At 35.5% G+C, this 19,287-nt stretch overlaps 1 protein-coding gene across 12 annotated transcripts in view; it reads left to right on the top strand.

The window, feature by feature from the left end:
* Window positions 1-19,287, top strand: part of TBL1X (transducin beta like 1 X-linked) — a 354,204-nt gene that overhangs the window by 329,772 nt on the left and 5,145 nt on the right. For all 12 annotated transcript variants that reach the window (XM_074300052.1, XM_074300041.1, XM_074300045.1 and 9 more), the window contains 5 exons: window positions 6,693-6,814; window positions 9,619-9,693; window positions 10,648-10,775; window positions 16,040-16,205; window positions 18,329-18,430. In XM_074300052.1, coding sequence (XP_074156153.1) covers window positions 6,693-6,814; window positions 9,619-9,693; window positions 10,648-10,775; window positions 16,040-16,205; window positions 18,329-18,430 — 593 coding nt within the window. The remainder of the gene's footprint in view (window positions 1-6,692; window positions 6,815-9,618; window positions 9,694-10,647; window positions 10,776-16,039; window positions 16,206-18,328; window positions 18,431-19,287) is intronic.

Raw genomic sequence — 19,287 nt, 5'->3', positions numbered from 1 at the left:
TCCTAAATAAGGTTATGAAGAGTCAGATGTTACTGAAATGACTGAATAAAAACAAATTCAGAACAAAGGCCCTCACTTAGGACTTTCAGGAGTGAAGGACAAGAAATCTGATCAGAGAATGAGTTTCCTCATTAGTAAAAGGAGGGGTTAGAGAAAATTATCTTTCATATACCTGAGCTGCTGTGATGGGCAAGTTTAGAAATAGGCAGAACTTTGTTTTTTAAATAGACAGACTGGATCAGGACAGAGATGAGAATGGAATAGGTGTTTATACTATGTATAAATCTACTATGCACCATGCACTTTTTACAAATATCTCAGTTGATTCTCACAAAAACCCTGCAAGGGATATCCCATTATTATACCTCATATCATTGAGGGAGCTGAGGCAGTTGGAGTTGGTAAGTACCCAAAGCCATCACTCCATCTACTGTGCATCAGCTAGTGTACAAAGAACTGTAGCCAAGAATACAATGAAACAGTTCTCCATTTGATCTCTTAAATCATAGTTGGACCCAGTAGGGCAGAGAATTTAAATTCAAAAACAGCTGAATTAAAAGGGGCTTGCCAAGTCTCTCCAAGGCCCCTAGGTCTTAGTTGATTCATTCCCAATGGTTTTTGCCCTAACTGTGAAGGTTTTGCTCTGGCCTCTTATCAGAGAGAGCTGAATGAATCCTAATTGGGGTGTATGATTTCACACCAACTTCTAAGAAATACCCCTGATACCTAATACAAATCACTTCAAAGGCAACAGGATATTTGCCTCAGGGAAAAGCTAGAAAATGCATTGTTGTTCTGAAGAGTTTGTAAGATACTTCTTGCAATGCTTCAAATGCATTGGAGGCCCCATTCATTAGTATTGCTTTTACCCAATCAGGCTTATTATTTTAGAGGGTCTGTGATCAGTCAGTCAGTATTGTGAAAGCATTTATTAAGTGTTCACTATAGCCTAACGTTTTGCTAAGGGTCAGAGATTTAAAGAAAAAATTCTCTCCAGGGACCTATATCATAACAAGGAAAGAATAGCATGTAGTAAAATAGATGTATGGAAGTTTCATACAGAGTAAATGGAAAGTAAAAATAGAAGAGAATACTCTAAATGAGGTGGAGGTGGGGGGATTGTAAGGATGATTCCTGCAGAAGGTGACATTTGAGCTGAATCTTAAAGAAAGATCAGGGATTCTAAGAGGGAGAGATGAACTTTCTAAATATGGAGGATATTTAGAATAAATATGTGGAGATGAGACTATATCTGTGTTCAATCTATAGGTGAAGCAATCTTTTAGTTATGTATGTATATTATTATATTATATTATATATTATTAATATACATATATTATATATAAAAATGATAATTGAACCTGTTGGAGCTGATGAGATCACTAAGATAGAAAGTATAGAGAGAAAAAAGGGCAGAGCCTTAAGACACCCATATGTAAGAGATTTGACATAGGTGATATCTAGCAAAAGAAACCAAAAAAGAACAATAAGATAGGAGAATAGAGGAAAAAGTAGGTCATGAAGGACCATATGATAAATATAACAGGACCCCCCCCCCGAAATACTATATCCTAATTACTGATTTTCATCTATGTATTTTACTATTATACTTTTATTCTAGACATTTATGATCTGTCCTATTGATCTTTATTTTGATTTTGTCAGACACCATTCCTATTATTCCTCCTGGATTTCATTTTTTTGTTTGTTGGTTTGGCATAATTCTAAAAACAATCACATTCTCTGTTATAGTGATAGGCCTGATGACAGATTTGCAATCCCAGAATGCTGGAAGTTCTGTGTCTGGCTAGAAATCCATTTGAAACCTTGCAAACATTACTCTTGCTATTTTCTAGATTCTATTGCAGTCAAATTCTGGACCATTGTGTTCCCTTTAGCATGCTCATTAATAATTTGTTTGCAGTCTTTCAGCAAAATGTAGTGATCCCCAAATGTATTCACTGGCCTTCAGGGAGGAGAATGTCATCCAACTTGTGTACAAGATTAATAATCCTCTAGTTTTTCTCTGTTGGAGCTTTTGGCTTAGAATTATTTTGCCAGTGGGAGATATTTATAATGATGATTGCAAGTAGATATGCAGTTGCATAGCTCTTTCAAGTTTACAAAGACTTTGTGGGTATTGTGTTACTTACTTCTCACAGTAACTATCTCAGGTAAATATTGGCATTATTATTATTCCCAAATTAAAGATGGGGAAATGAGACTTAAAATGATTAAGTGACATGGTCATCTTCATACATCGCATTGAGAGGTACATTTTGAACCCAAGGTTTCCTGATTCAATCTATTACAAGGAAAATAGCATTGATTTTGGAAGTAGAGGGTCTAAATTAAAATTTTACCTCTCATGTTCACAACTTCTATGGTCTTGAGCTCTTCTATAGGCTATAATCTGGTGTCTAACACAGTGTCTGCTAGATAATAGGTACTGAAGAAATGCTTCTTGGTTGATTGATAGATGCTTCACAGTGCAGCCTGTGAAAGACCCTAAATCTGGCAGTTTATTCCCTGTGCCCCACAACCCTGCAATTGATCAGAAATTTCCTCAGGTCCTAATGGATGGTTTATTTGTTTTATTCAGTGGTCTAGAAGCTATGAAAATATAAGAGCAAAAATTCCTTTTGGGGGTTAGTCACTTAATTGGATAGGGTAAGAAATTGTATTTCCATTCATCAAGCAGTTATCCAAATGGTGTGAGGAAATCATGGGACTCCCTCCATCGTTATTAGCAACTGTGACAGTATTTATTAAATGCCTTGTCATTATTAGTAAGGTTGTGTTAAGCACTATACCCTAAAAATTACATCCAAGCAGCTCCCTGCAGAATAAGGAAATTTTCTGGTGCAAGGAGTCCCTACTGGCATAAGCACAAATTTCTACATCACACCTCAATCTTTCCTCATTTCCCTTCCCTGGAACTGCTGCACATCTTCAGGAACAAATGGCTCCTACAGGATTCTTAGGTGACAGCTTTGATGTCATCAAAGGCAGGTAGGATGGAGTCCCACTCCCAGCAGAGCCAAGACAGAAAAATAAATGGAAGCAACTCCTAATTTTTAGTCCTGGAACAATACTGATTTTGGTGCTCAATTCCTGGTAATCATCCCCTAAACCTTCCTGTCAGGTCTTCACATTTTCCATTGTATTAATAAGAGACCCAAATACAGAGCTTGCCCCCTGGAATTCATTATTTAATTAATTTTGGGGGGTTATAAATGAGAATCATCTGTAAGCATTGTCCTGTGGCTAACTGATCAGCATTCTGACAGAACTGATTATTTCTTTCATTCCTCTGGGTGCACGTGGGAAATACTCCAAGAATAGTTGTGCCATGGTTAAACACACTGCTGGGAGTATTAAAAAAAAAAAAAAAGAAAGAAAAAAAGAACTTTTGCTCTTGTGATTTATATCATTTTTAAAAAGCCTTTCCTGACATTCAGCCAGCTCTGCCCACACAGTATCTTTCCCTTGGGCATGAAGTCGTACATTGAAGTTAATAGCATCGCCGCCATTGTATGGGAGATAGATAGCAGAAGGGTTCAGCCCATTATTTAAAGAATAGCAGGGGAAATGAGGAAGAGAAATCTTTTTGTTAGAACACAGGAAAACCTGAATTATCTTTCTGTCTCTGATGCTGACTCACTGTTTAACCTTGAGTAAATTAGTTAGCCTCTGGTTGTATATGTTTCTTAGCAACCTTGTGATGTTTCTTTCCTCCCTTCCCCCACAAGCAAAGCACTTCATTATTTCTTAGCATAGCTATATATCACTGTCTGATTTCCGGATGCTTAACAGTCATTAACCAAAGCACTAGACAGATAATAAGGTCATGGATACTAGACCCAAGTGACTTCCTTTGGGCTTCATATAGTGCTATGCGTCCCATGGACAGAGTGGTATAATGGCCTCATTATGTTTCAAATTTCTTAACTTATGAGTTAGAAATAATCATTTGTACCTGATCTGAAAAAATGCCTACAACGGGCATCATAATCCAAAATCTTACTGAAGAAGACAGAGCTCTAAAGATGGAATAATTTAATTCAATAGGCATTTATTAAGTGTTAGCCCTGTTTCAGACACAGGGTATACAAAAACAAAATTGTTCCCCACACTCCAACTTAGCTTTCCAGGGTTATTTTACAATATTACTCTCCTGCACACTCCATGGTCCATCCAAACTCACCTACTTGCTCCCCTTCATACATGCTCCTTCTACTACATCTGATCCCACCTGTTAGAAATCCTAGCCTAGCCTTATATACCTGTGGCTAGAAATAATTGGTTTTTACTAAAGCTTTATAATTCAAGATATGAAAATTGCATTACTCTTTCTAATTCCAAAGCCTTCTCTGTTATTGCTCCCTGGTAATTAAGAAGCTATGCTTTATGGTGCTAAGTGAGAAAGCCAGTTTTTTTCTTAACTCCCAAATTATATTGTCTTCCACTAAATTCCCATTCTGGTCTCTCCCAACATGATTCATCAAGCAAAGTGTATTAAAATAAATACTTTTTTAAAATTTTAAAAAGAAATTCCTGTTCTGGATGTCTCATCAGACTGTGAAGGTTAACTCATGTTGTAAGAGGATCAGTGGAAAAAGTATCCTTTCCTAAGCCACCTAACATGACTTTGAGGAAGCCTTACCTTTGCAGTACCTCTGTTTCCTCATCTGTAAACTAAGGGGTTTGGATTGGATGACTTTTAACTCATTTCTAGTCCCTTTTAGATCATATAATGTCAATAGCAAAGAAAAATAACCTATTCTTTATGGCATTTAAGACCACTAAAAAAATAAGAAAACCAAAATAATTAAGACCTGCCTTCAACAGAATTTGAAATTGTTTATCCTCTCAGCCCACTTTTGGGGGGAAATTTTCTCTTATGTATCCTTTCTCAGGTGTTCATTCAGAGTACACTGTTATCCAGATCCAGGACTTCTTAAACAACCAGCCAGCTACTGGGGACATGCCATCCGACCTCTTTTCTCAGTTATAATTTCTTTGACTTTAAATGTGTCATTGTAAAGGCCAAATTTTTCTTGCTTCCAAAGTAACAGTCAATTAAACTGATAAATTATTCCATGTTCTAGAAAATGGAGAATAGAAATAGAAATCCTCCAGGTTCCTCCCCTTTTCTCCTTTTATACAATTTTGGGTTTGTTTAGGGTTTTTTTTGTTTTTGTTTTTGTTTTTGTTTTATTGGAGAGAAGGAGGAGCTGAGAGGATTAAGTGACTTGCTCAGGGATCATACAGCTAATATGTACTTGAGGGCGGGTCCTTCTGACTTCAAGCCAGTGCTCTATCCACTGCACTACCTGTCCCTTATACAAATGTGTGTATATGTGTGTGTGTGTGTGTATAATACATAATGTCTTTTAAATCAGTGTCCCTCCCATTTACACCTTCACTTTGAAGGAATATGCTGATGATGAACCAGAGTGCATGATATATTGAGACTTTTCCTCATATTGAAGGACTTTTGATAATTAAGTAACAATGAGGTCCAAGTCCTTCCTGCACCTATGATTTTGTTTAGTTAACAATGAGGGCCAAGCTTCAGTATTGAATCTTTTAGATCCTCTAAATTGGGTAGTTAAGTTTGGTAATAGTCTTATCAAACTTTTTTAAAAAAGATTAAGACTATCAAGTGAACAGAGAAGATGCTCAGCCATCAATGTGTGTAAAATGTAGAAGTCCCCTTAAAGTATAAAACCCATTTATGGGTATTACCCATAATATACATAATACCCATTACTAAGATCAGAATGGGAGGGAAGTAACAATTGAAGGGCAGCAAGATATAATAGTGCATAGAGTGCGAGACCTGAAGTCAGGAAGTCTCATCTTCCCGAGTTAAATCTGACCTCAGACACTTCGTAGCTAGGCAAGTCATTTATAACCTCATTTGCCTCAGTTTCCCCATCTGTAAAATGAGCTGGAGAAGGAAATGGCAAACCACTCCAGTATCTTTGCCAGGAAAACCCCCAATGGGTTCATGAAGAGTTAAATAGGACCGAACAATAATTAAATAACAACAAAAAAAATTTTTAAGAGAAAGAGATCCACATTTAAATAGGAGTTTGACACATATAGTTATGAATTTCCTCCCCTTTCTTCTTTAAATTATCTTTCCCCCTTCTTCCCTCTCCCATATGAGGAGGCTGTCGTCAACTTTACCAGTCTTTCTCCCTACTTCAGAAAGAAGCAAAAAAGAAAACTATAGTTTACCATGCCTCAGGAATCAGATATTTAGAATTGGTAATGGTGAGAAGTATGCACCCACTTAAAAATTAGACATCTTTCTTCATGTTGGAAAATTATGGGTCAGATAAAAACAAAATGCACTCGCCTAGAGTAGGGAGTAGATAGGTTTGGTCATAGGGTTGATCCAGTAAATGTTTGAAACTTGATATGGATTCAGTTGCCTAGACTGTAGTTCTTTGAAAAAGAGCTATTCTGCAAACTCCATTTATATCTGTGATCTCCCATATGTCGAGCGACTCTGGTTCTCACTTCTTCCTTTTAAATTTTTCTATGTTATAAATAGCTTCAAATTTAATATATTGGGAACAGACACTGTACTTCATACAGAAAGGCTGGTGGAGACAGTGCCCATCCACAATGGCTAATGGGACTTCTCTCTGCTCTTCCCTGTTGTTCATGCTTTGCAGCCCCTGCTCTGGACGTAGATTGGCAAAACAACACTACTTTTGCATCCTGCAGCACAGACATGTGTATCCATGTATGCCGACTTGGCTGTGATCGCCCAGTTAAAACCTTCCAAGGACACACAGTAAGTGAACGTTCTGAATGTGACATTCACATTTGGTGGGAATGTCGTGGGATTCAAGAGCTTTTATTTTAAACCAGTGATATTTTTGTCTCTTAAAAGAGGTTAAGGGCACAGAGCAAGCCCTCTAGAAGCTTTTCAAGTCTTTAAAAAGAGCCGGCCCATGCCTGAAGCCATTTGTGCCTGATGAGCATTGTATAGTAGTTAGATTGAGTCCAGACATCAGGTATCAGAAAGAAGCAGAAATAAAACCACACAGTGAACTAGCTTGTACTCTGACCATTATCCTCCCCTTCCTCCTCAAACACATCTCCTCCCAAACTGGAACTTAGAATGACTTAGGCTCTTGGCAATGAGATTTTGCCTTATTTTAGCAAGAACCACTGTGTCACTGCATACCATGTTCCCTATGTTCTCTGATCATCATCCTCAACCCTGTCCTTTCTCTCCCTCCCCTGCCCAAGAACCTTGGACTCTGCCTCTGGAACTTATCCTGGGCTCCATTAGGTGAGCTTTCACCTTCCCTTGCCTAGAATTCCTCATTACCATTTCTAAATTATAATTCCCCATGGGTAAACCCTTTTATAAAAAACCTTTACAGTCTTCCCCATTTTAGAATTTAAAATCCTTGAGGGCAGAGACAATAGCTTTGTTACCTGGGCAGCTAGGTAGTGCAGTGGGTAGGGAACACTGCTTGGAATCAAAAAGACTCACCTTCAGGAGTCTCACACTGGTCTACCTGTGTGATCTTGAACAAGTCCCTTAATCCTATTTGTCTCAATTCTTTATCTGTAAAAATTAGCTAGAAAAGAAAATAGCAAATCACTCCAGTTTCTTGACCAAGAAACCCCAAAGGGGGACATTTTGAATCAGACACAACTGAATAATAACCAACTTATTAGCAAAGTGCCTAATGCATAAGTAAGTATTTAATGTTTACTGTTGATCTCTCCATTCATCTCAATCTACCTGGAAAGGTGGTACAATTCAGACATTGGAAAGCAGAGCACATCTCCATATAGTGACTCACTGCTTTAAAAAGTTTTTTATTATTTTTGCTTTTTACTTACAAAGCTCAGAATTTCCTATAGTAGACAGATGACAAAATACAAATAATACTTTGGTTATCAATTTAACTATTATGTGTGCATTTCTTTAAGTATCAGCTCCAAGCTGTGCTAGGTTCTTTACCAGGCTTCTGACTTACATTCAGCATACTGAGTGTACACACAGTGTCACACACTATGGTCAGTTAATCACATGAGCGAGTCTCTTTGCCATATCACTTTGAATTATCTCACATTTATATAATATGTATATAATTATCACTTATTTATTGACCCTTCCCACCCAGATCACTTATTTCCTCTTTTATTCTCAGTGGGGCTCAACCCTTATTCCTTCTGAACATTTTGAGACTATCAAACCAAAGAAAGTATGTGTTAAACAAAGTTCAGCATATTTCTCCAACTTCCTCTGGGTGATTCTAAGAGAAAAGGCCTAGGAAAATACATCTTCTACTGTTCCTCTGCCCTGTCTCAGCAATGCTCCCAGATGAGATATTGGAGGGTGGGGGTTGGGTCATAGAGGAATAAATGGTAACACACTGCAAAGACCTGCTTCAGCTTCCATCTGGAACATTTACAATAAGAACCATCAAAAGGGGTCTTGTTCTGACTAATTCAGGAATTTTTTTTGCTAAACTATGCATATTTGTTATAAGGGTTTTGTGTTTTTTTCCCCTTGATGGGAGGAGCAGAAGAAAATGTGAGATTAAGAGAAAATAGATTTTTGTTCATTGAAACAAATTTTAAATTAATTTTTCTTAAAAGGTTTTTTTCCCCATAATGGTCGTCACTACAAAAATCTACTTTACTTCTTCTGTCTGCTGAGTACTTGGCACATATGTATAAAATCTCTGTATGTTTGTTTATGTTGGTGTTCCATTGCCTTGTGGTTAAGATTTGTGCTGGTCCTATAACAAATTTTAACTCCTACAGACCAGGGACTAAATCTTCTGGCTCTATGGTGCTCTCCATTTACTCATTCCCTTTTCAGCCCTGTCCCCTTTAAAAATAGTGTCTTTTATGAGGGCATGCATCATCTCTGGTATAAGTGTCACTAGTTTTAAGGCCATAGAATCCTTGTTTTCCAAACTTTTGTCTATCCCTTCTTCAAAGCAGTCTGATTGTTTTTTAATTGAACTTTATAACTAATTTTATTCATTTCACTTTATTAGTACACCTTCTCTAGCCCAGTCCTTCCCAGTTTTGATTTTAGATATTTTAAGAGGAAATATGAGCAAATGTGCTAGTCTATGAATAGAATATACAGAGAGACAGAGAGAGAGAGAGAGACAGAGAGACAGAGAAGGAGGGAAGGAGAGAGACAGACAGAGACACAGAGACAGGGGGAAGAGAGGGAGAGAGAAAGAGATAAAGACAGAGACAGAGAGAGAGAGAGAGAGAGAGAGAGAGAGAGAGAGAGAGAGAGAGAGAGAGAGAGAGAGAGAGAGAGAGAGAGAGAGAGAGAGTGGAGGGGGAGGAGGAAGGGAAAGAACAGGGAAGGAAAGAGAAAGAAAAGAGGGATGGCTCAAGAAAAAAATAGATTGGGAGTAGGGAAAGCTAGGTATATACTTGGGTTTTGTTCTTTGGAAATCTAAGGCATAATTTATTTTAAACTAAAGATCTTATTTTTAAATGATAAAAGTAAAACTCTGTTGCCCTCTGCTGGATAACAGATATTTTGATTTTACTTACCTTTAAAAAAGAAAAAAAAAAAATTTTAAAAGCCCTTCTATATTTCAGAATGAAGTCAATGCAATCAAATGGGATCCTTCTGGAATGCTGTTAGCATCCTGCTCTGATGACATGACGTTAAAGGTAAAAGAGATTAATCCAGAAAATAAACTGTATCTTCAAAAAATATATGCATGCATACCAATGTAAAACAAATTCTTTTTTATCATTTAAAAGATATCTTTGTTCATACTTTTTTCACCTTTATTTATATACCTTACTAGTGATTGGTTTGGGTTTTTAATAATTTACTATTACATTATTTTTTTTTTTTTTTGGTAGAGATAGGGAAGTAAATCGACATACAGCAATCACTTTGAGAAAAAAAAAAAATCCAAGTTTAGCAAAAAGTTCTGTGCCTCTGCATGTTGTTTTCATTTTAAAAAGGGATTTCCCGTTCAATATATCATTTGACTAACTATTCATCCAGTGGCTCCCAATTTTCATTTAACACAGGTGAACTTTTTTCTGGACTTATAATCACTATCTTCTCAAATATTGGATTATATTCATCTTGTCTCTGAGTAGTATGATTGCTAATCTCTTCATAATGGACCCCATTATTAAAGACATGCTTATTTTTTAGAGCTTAGCACCACAAGTGCCTTTTGTTGCTTTTGATGACATCTGGTTTTTCATCATTATTCAGATATCCAAGAGCTAGAAATGTGGAGCCACATCATATTTACATTCTGTATAGCAGTAAGCCCAGATGTGTCTGATATGATAACAGAATGCCTATTAGAAGGCAACTTCATTGTAAAACTTGTCTGTAAAATTAAAGAGTTAAATTGTGATATCTTCATAATTTGCTTCAGTTTAAAATCCTAGATTGTTTCACAGATAAATTGCAGGATATAGAATGGAATTAGAATCTAATTATGGAATTGCCAGTTAAAGAGATTAGCAGTCCACAGCATGCTTTCTCAGGGTCTGCCCCCCCCCCAAAAAAAAAAAAGAAGGAAAGAAACAAAGTAAGGAGGAGGAAAAGAAGTTTCAGAAATTTTATTTTATTTATTTTTTATTTGCATTACACAGATTTGGAGTATGAAGCAAGATACATGTGTCCATGATCTTCAGGCTCACAGCAAAGAGATCTATACCATCAAATGGAGTCCAACAGGACCAGGTACCAGCAATCCAACCTCCAACATCATGTTAGCAAGGTAAAACTAAAATAAACTCTGAATTCCATTTATTGCTGTTTGTCAACAGAATAGTAATTGCTCCAGATAGCATTTTTCATTGCCAAGTAAGTAACAGCCAGGAATGTAACCAGTTGTCAGAAAAATTACTAAAAGTCTTCAATATCCAAAGTGGCAGAAATGGGGAAGTGACTAACTTTTTTATGAACCTCTATTTATTGGCCGTCAAAGGGGGAATGAACTAAATTTCCACTGAATATGGCATCTAGACAAATTGATTCACATTCTGAAATGTTATGTGTTATATATTATGTGAATTTAATTTTGTGAGTAGGTGGCTTTTGTTCCAGTTTGTTCTGAAATCTGTCCATTTGCCAACAGATGGTCAATAAGCATTTATTAGGTGCCAGACACTTTAGTAAGGGCTGGGGATACAAATTCAAAAAAGAAAGATAATCTTTTCCTTCAAGGAACTTAACAATCTAAATTTTAGCCCTATCTGGACAAATCAATTCTTTTAAAACTATTGCAAAAACAGTAAATATGGAAACACTTTGAAGGATTAACTTTTAGAATTATGTATAGTAGTTTTTAGAATTTAGAAATTTCGAATTTAATGAATACCTGATTTGATCGACTTCTCATAAAATTACTTAAAGCTGCTAAAGACATAGGAAGAAAAAAAACCTTTTAAATCATTAGAAAATGTAACAAATCCATGTTTAACCTATATTGGATCACTTGCTTTCTTGGGAAGGGTGGAGGAGAGAGAGAGAAAAAAAAAATTTGGAACACAAGGTTTTGCAAAGATAAATATTGACAACTATCTTTACATGTATTTGGAAAAATAAAATACTATTAAAAAAAGAAAATGTGACTTGGTTTTAATGATGAAAATACAGTGGCAATAGAGCAAGTTCTGCTTGGTTGGAAGGCATCTCAAAACCAAAATAACACATCATAGCAGATTTGAATGGTTTTAAGTAGCTTCCCAAAGTGGAGCAAGGTTTGTCCTGAAGATTTTCATCTGTGTATTTGTATTAAGAGTCAGTATACTATCTAGATGGCACAGAGAGAAAAAGAGAGAGAGAGAAAGAGAGAGAGAGAGAGAGAGACAGAAAGAGAGAGAGAGAGAGAGAGAGCACCAAGCGAGCCAAGCCTGGAGTCAGGACAACTCATCTCCCTGTGTTCAAATCTGGTCTCAGACATTTATTAGCTGTGCAACCTTGAGCAAGTCATTTAACCCCATTTGCTTCAGTTTCTCTCTCATATATATATATATATATATATATATATATATATATATATATATATATATATATGACTGAATGAATGAATGAAGGATCTGGAGAAGGCAGTGACAAACAATTGCTGTATCTTTCTCAAGAAAATCCCAAATGGGGTCACAAAGAATCAGGCACAATTGAAAAAATAAAAAAAAAGTTCTTCCAATGTGGTCAAGGAATAAACTTTTCTAGTTAATGAAATATCCTTGTTTTGAAAGTTGCCATCTACATTAAGTCAAGACGATTGACTACTTGTCTTCCCTAGCCTTCTGTGACTTTATAGTATCTTGGTTTTTTTGCTTATCTCTCTGACTTTTTACTGTTTTGATCCATTTATTAACTAATTTATTCATTAACTATGTGCAGTATACCATGGTTAAGCTGTGCTGGAGACAAAAATAGAAAAACAAGATATTGTTAACTAGCTTTAACATCTTTCTAAACTGTTATGGTGCTAGCAGAGGTAGGGGGTTGAGGGAAGGAGGGACAAGGAAAAATATCAGTGATTCTTTCTTTTCTTACTGCTGGAAGGTAAGCTTTACCTAAAATTTCTGTCATTGGTCCTCATCTCTTATCCATGTGCATTTTGCCCCTTGGTGATGTCATTAATTCCAGTGACTACCAATATCACATTGATGTAGATGATTCCCATATCTCTGTTTCCAGCCCTAGCCTCTCTCCTGAGATCCAAACTCACATTTTTTTTTTCATTTTAAAAATAAATTTGATTATATATTTCGTTTTTACAACATCTATATTTTCCAAAGGAACTCTCTCTCATTCTGCCTCCCAGGGAGTTATCAAGAGTGATTTTATTTTAAAATTTTAAAAAGGACTTTAAAAGAAGATGATAAATGCTTTAAGAGAAACACAATATTAAAAAAAAAAAACCAATTGGGGACATAGAGCTCTTTTGAAAGGTTGTGATAGCAAAGGTTGTATTTGAACTGGGCAGTGAAAAAAAAAATAGGATCTTGATGTATTATATCTTAGAAAGAAGGTATCATATGAGAAAAAGAAAGGAAGGAATAATAAGTTTATCAAATTGAACCAAAATATTAAAAATTATAACATATTTACACCTATCTACAAAGAATCTAGAAGAGATTTTTATATCATAACTTTTATCATATATATAACATTTATCATAACTCTTCTTTGCAGTCAAAATTGATCATTATAATTTCACAATATTAAGTTTTGATTTTTTTGGTGGTTCTTTCCTTTTACATTGTAGTCATTAGTGTGTGTATGGGTGTGTGTTGTTTTCCTTATTCTACTTCATTCTGCATCAGTAATTTCCTATCTTCCCATGTTTCTCTATTTTTATTATTTCCTGCAGTAATATTCCTTCTGTCCGTACATCACAATTTAACCATTTTTCTAATCAATGCCAACCTACATTTTCAGTATTCTACTGAACAGCTCCATTTGACTGTCCCACTGATATTTTAAAAAGAATTTTCACCTTATTCAAATCAACATATTTACTAAAAGAGATTTTTACCCCCGATTTCCTTATTTCTACTGAAGACTCCATCATTTTCCCTGTGACCTGAAACCTCATAATATCTTCTTTCTCACCCCTCATAAGCCCAGTTTGCCTGTTGCATGAGTCACTCATTTGTCCCCTCCTTTGCTTGCCCATGGGTACCCCCCTTGTCAAAACTCCACCCACCCCACTTTTCTTTTTTTCCTGAAGTTTTCTAGTAGCCCTCTGCCTGGTGCCCATATCTTAAGTTTCTCTACCCTTCCTCAAGTACATTCCAGGTCCTATCTTTCTCCTGTTCAAAACTTTCATTGATTATTTTGTCTCCCAAATTAAAACCATACTTCATGCCCCCAGCCCTGCAAGCCCTATACAAAATGACTCTAATATAATGTTTCGTTTTACTTTATTCTCTTGTACACAGCCTTGCACCCTAGCCAACCTTAATTGTTTGCTATTCTCTGGATAATTCCTTACTTTTCTACCTCCTTTCCTTTTTTCATATTATACCTTCTTTCTAGGATACAGTGTATCAAGATCCTGTTCCTCTTTCAAAGCCCAACTCAAATATAACTTCCATCAGGAAACCTTTGCTATCACACCTTTCAAAACAAATCTCTCTCCCTAATTGTCTTTAGTATTCTGTGTCTCTTAAAGCATTTACCATCTTCTGTATGTACTGTATGTAGGTACTACTGTAGCTACTGTAGGTGTTTGTATGCTCATATGAACCAAGCCATAAGAATTTTGAGTTCTAGGCATCATTAAGTAATATATAAATGTTACTTATCATTTTCATTGTTATTATTATTATTGTTCTCCTCCCAAACTCTACTATTCCCAAAACTCATCTTCTTAGATAATTTTTTCTCATATTCTTTCCATATTCTTGTTTTCATTAAACCTAACTTCCTCCTAAAGACATCACATCTTGGCAGTCTTTGCAAAGCCAGCTGCTCTACTTAACTCCTGGCACTCCGGGCCAAAATAGAGAAATTGGGGTACTCCTTTGCACTCTCCCTTTTTCTGTCCCCTCAGATCCCTTCAAAGTTCACTCCATCCTCTGATCTGCCCCTTCTTAGTTCCCTAAATTCTATTTCTTCAGCCTCTCTCACTCCTGTGTATGAGCTACTCTCAGAATTGTCATCCCTTCAAAAGAGGTATAACCTCTTTTGATTAAATTGTTCCTCATTGTTCAAATTTCCTACTTCTGACTCTGAGACTACGGATTTATTTATCCCTATTTTGTAGAAGTGGATACTAGGATTCTGAAAATGTAAGTGATTTGCCCATCATCATGTAGCTAATAGGTGATGGGCTCTCCTCAATGCCAAACATGGCATTCATTATATAGCATGCTGCTTCTCAAGTCAAACAACCTGTAGAAATCTCATTTAATGGTGCCCTGATAGACTGAATTCTTGGTCACAGCTTATTTTATACAAAATGGCGTTCTTTGATGAGAAATGAAAATATTCCAAACTCACACCTTCTTGGAGGTGAGAAGTGTTAACACAATGTACATGTTTTTGGACCTCTTCAATTTATTGATCAGTTTGCTGGACATTTTTGCCTCTTTTTGCTTTTCTTTAAAAAATGATATTTATAGGGGGCAGCTAGGTGGCAGCTAGGTGGCGCAGTGGATAGAGCACCAGCCCTGAATTCAGGAGGACCCGAGTTCAAATCTGGTCTCAGACACTTAACACTTCCTAGCTGTGTGACCCTGGGCAAGTCACTTAACCCCAGCCTCAGGGGGGGAAAAATGATATTTATTATGTGGGATGGCTCTCTGGAAGGTGGAATAGTAGGGATAATTATGATAATGTAAAAAAATTGAAGCTATTTTATTTATTTTAAAAATGTTACTCTTTTGGTATTGGTGGTAACTTTGATTTCTAAGCTTTCAAAGCTTTCAAAAATAGAATTGTAGAATCCTTTCCAAATCTTTTAAAAATATTTTGTCAACTCAGCTAGCCATTTTCTCAAATAAGTGATCTGATTAGAATAATATTGTTTTACATTTTAAATAGTGTAAAAGTATTTAAAAATTGGACTTAGTTTAGAAATATTCTTTATGCCACCTATTTAAATAGACAAGTGATTATGAAGATTGAATATTTTTTGATAACTTACAAAAAATATCCAAGTTTTATCTATTTATTTATTTATTTTTTTTGCTGAGGCAGTTGGGGTTGTGACTTGCCCAGGGTCACACAGCTAGGAAGTGTTAAGTGTCTGAAGTCAAATTTGAATTCAAATCCTCCTGACTTCAGGGCTGGTCCTCTATCCACTGCACCAACTAGCTGTCTCATCTATTATTTTTTAAAATAAATCAAAGTAACTCAGTTTTTAGATAGGGAGTTGAGGAAAAAATTCTCTAATTTTTCAGGATTTCAACTTGAAAGCATAGAAAAACAAGATAATTACCAAATAAAATTTGTTACCTGGTTTAATAAACTAAAGATAGGGAGAAAAACATTAAATTATTTTTTTCTTTAATATTTCCCTAGTGCATCATTTGATTCTACTGTCAGACTGTGGGATGTTGAACGGGGAGTTTGCATCCATACACTGACCAAGCATCAAGAACCTGTCTACAGTGTAGCATTTAGCCCCGATGGAAAGTACTTGGCTAGTGGTTCTTTTGACAAATGTGTCCACATCTGGAATACTCAGGTAATTGTATGACTTTTACTATGGAAATCTATCCAAAAATAAAATTTAAATCTTAATTGTTAGACCCACAAAACATACAAAACAGCTTTTTTAGGGATGGAAATAATTGTCAATTTTCCTTATATGTTCAAGATGACAGATGGTACATGGTTGAACACTTGAGTGTTTTTGGAACTGTTTTGACCCAAACAAATAATTTAAAATGTGAAATGACCAAAAGGATAAAAGAAACTTTATCCAATTATTTTATGCAAACTATATTTCCTGAATGAAAATGTTACCTAATGAAGTATGGTAAATATTTTACTATTAGGTTATCTTCCCAAAGCTGTGCCACAATTCTTTGGTAAGATTTACAGATTTTAAAATTCTGTGAAGGAAAACAAATATACAAGAGACTTAGTACAAGATTTTGTCTTGCAGTAATTCCTCATTCTACCTAGGGTCATGGATAATTCTAAACAGAAGATAATCCTTAAACCTAACTTTTCTGCTCTGGAATACTACTTAATTCTGTTTGTCTTCATCTGTGATTAAAAACAAATAGACATTGTGGGAAAAGCACATCATCCCTCTAAACCCAGTCCAAATGCCATCTCTTTAAGGAAGCCTTTCTTCCCACGAAAATGAGTGCATTCTCCTAGTGAACTCTTATATCCCTCTCTTTGTGATGTTTGCATATACTTTATTCATTTAGAGATCATGTATTGTGCCATATTCTGTTTATTCCTGTGCTTGTCATATCTCTCCATTAAACTGTAAATCCTTGAAGAGTCTATCCATAAGCTTAAGCACCTGGGTATGGAAGAACACTAACCAATAAGAAATTTAGAAGCATGCTAAGAGGCAGAGAAATCATAACCTGGGGTTAAAAATTTGCCATTAAGAAATTCAATAATGAATCACTCTCTTTTATGTATGTGAAAGATGTGTTTATCAGTCAATGAAGCAAAAAAAGGCACAGAATATGTCTTAAAATATATTGTACAAACTTCAATGCTGTATGAAGAGGTATTCTGATGGAAGTGGATATCTTCAACATAGAAGATCCAACTTACTTCCAATTGATCAATGATGGACAGAAATAACTACACCCAGAGAAGGAACACTGGGAAGTGAATGTAAATTGTTAGCACTAATATCTGTCTGCCCAGGTTACATGTACCTTCGGAATCTAATGCTTATTGTGCAACAAGAAAATGGTATTTACACACATATATTGTATCTAGGTTATATTGTAACATATGTAAAATGTATGGGATTGCCTGTCATCGGGGGGAGGGAGTGGAGGGATGGGAGGGATAATTTGGAAAAAATGAATACAAGGGATAATGTTATTAAAAAAATTGCTCATGCATATATACTGTGGAAAGAAAATTCTAAATAAAAAAAGAAAAAAAAAAGAATAACCTTCTGACAAATATATATATATATATATATATATATATAGTACAAAAAAAGTTGAAACACTTTGTTTTTGAAACACTCAATGAAAAATTTACCTTTCCATTTATAAATTATCCTCTTGTGTTAAGGTTCCATTTTTTAATAAAAAAGAAATTCTAAATCATCTTTCTGAAAGAAATAATTTGTACAATAGCAGAAAAGAAAGAAAAAAATATTAAAACTTTTAAACCATATTGGATCTCCCCCCCAAAATAAATGCATTTATTTCAGGTATAAAGGGAAAAAGTAGTTAATACTTCATCATAACAAGAATGGGAAATGAAATCTTATTCCAGTTAAGTAAAACAGTCACGTATTTACCTTTTTTTGTTGTCTATATAGTAGAAAAGCCAAGGTTTTCTGACATTTTTTCTATGTTACAATTTCATTTTTCTGCTGCTTATTAATTAAACACTAAATATTTATCCAATGAGAATTTCCTTGGCTCAAAGAGTATTTCCTCTGTTTTCCAGGTTTATATTTATAAACTTAATAGTGTCATAAGCATGATTTCATTGTGGCTGTGGTGGTATTGGTTAACAGGTTTGTCTGTATACAGAAAGAAGATTCACGTTTTAGCTTTAAACTTCCATCATAATTATTTGATAATACACATCAAAATGACATTTTTAAGTGTTAAATTGCTTTTTTAAGTGGAAATTGATTTCCTTTTGCAGAGTGGAACTCTAGTACATAGCTACAGAGGCACTGGAGGAATCTTCGAGGTATGCTGGAACGCTAGGGGAGATAAAGTAGGAGCAAGTGCATCTGACGGCTCTGTAAGCATCTTCTTTATTTTGTGGGTTTTCTTATGAGCAGAACTTGGTGACAGAATCACAGAGATTTGAGAATAATGCAATGAAAGATCTTCTAGCAATGTCTTCTAATGTCTCATCAAGGCATATAGGGAATCCTAAATTCTCAGTCTTTATACTGGAGGAAAGTAAAGTTTTCCAGATTCTTATACCTCTGTTTCTGGGGATGAACTACATGTTTTTCCTTAAACAGATTTCAGATTTTCATCACTTAGAAGGCTCTCAAACCAGCCAAGCAGGCCTTAAAAGACCATCAAATCTAATTCCCTCATTTTCATAAATTAGGAAACTGAGGCTCAGAAAAGTTAAACAACTAACCAGAATTACACAAGTGGTAAATTAATCACAGAGCTAGGGTTAGATCCCAAGTATCACTCTGCCACGGTAATGGCATGAGATGGCATGCTGGCTACCTGATGATAACCACAACTCAGAAACAACATTTATAATATGCCAGTGATGTATGTGCTTGTCAAAGACAAAGACGAAATCGTCTCTAGTCTTAAGAGATTACATTCCAATCAGAGAGAGGAGTTGTATGTGGAGCATAACAATACTTTGTGTCTATTTAGCACTTTAAGATTTTTCAGACTGCTTTACAAAGGCTCTCATTGGGTCCTCAAAGCAGTCCTAATAGTGCTTTATTATTTCCATTTTATAATGAGGAAATGGAGGTTCAATGTTCTGTCCAACTTCACATGGCTAAGTGATATTCTGAACAGTAACAGGTGCTAGACACTGTGATCTGGGAGTCATTTGCAGAGAGATTAAACACATGGAAACTGGTGAGATTACCCAGAGAGTAAAAGAAGAGACTAGGG

The sequence above is a fragment of the Sminthopsis crassicaudata genome, chromosome 3 (genome assembly GCF_048593235.1).
Source record: "Sminthopsis crassicaudata isolate SCR6 chromosome 3, ASM4859323v1, whole genome shotgun sequence".
NCBI lineage: Eukaryota > Metazoa > Chordata > Mammalia > Dasyuromorphia > Dasyuridae > Sminthopsis > Sminthopsis crassicaudata.
The sequence above is the reverse complement of the archived record's forward strand: the minus strand, read 5'-3'. Positions and strand labels throughout refer to the sequence as shown.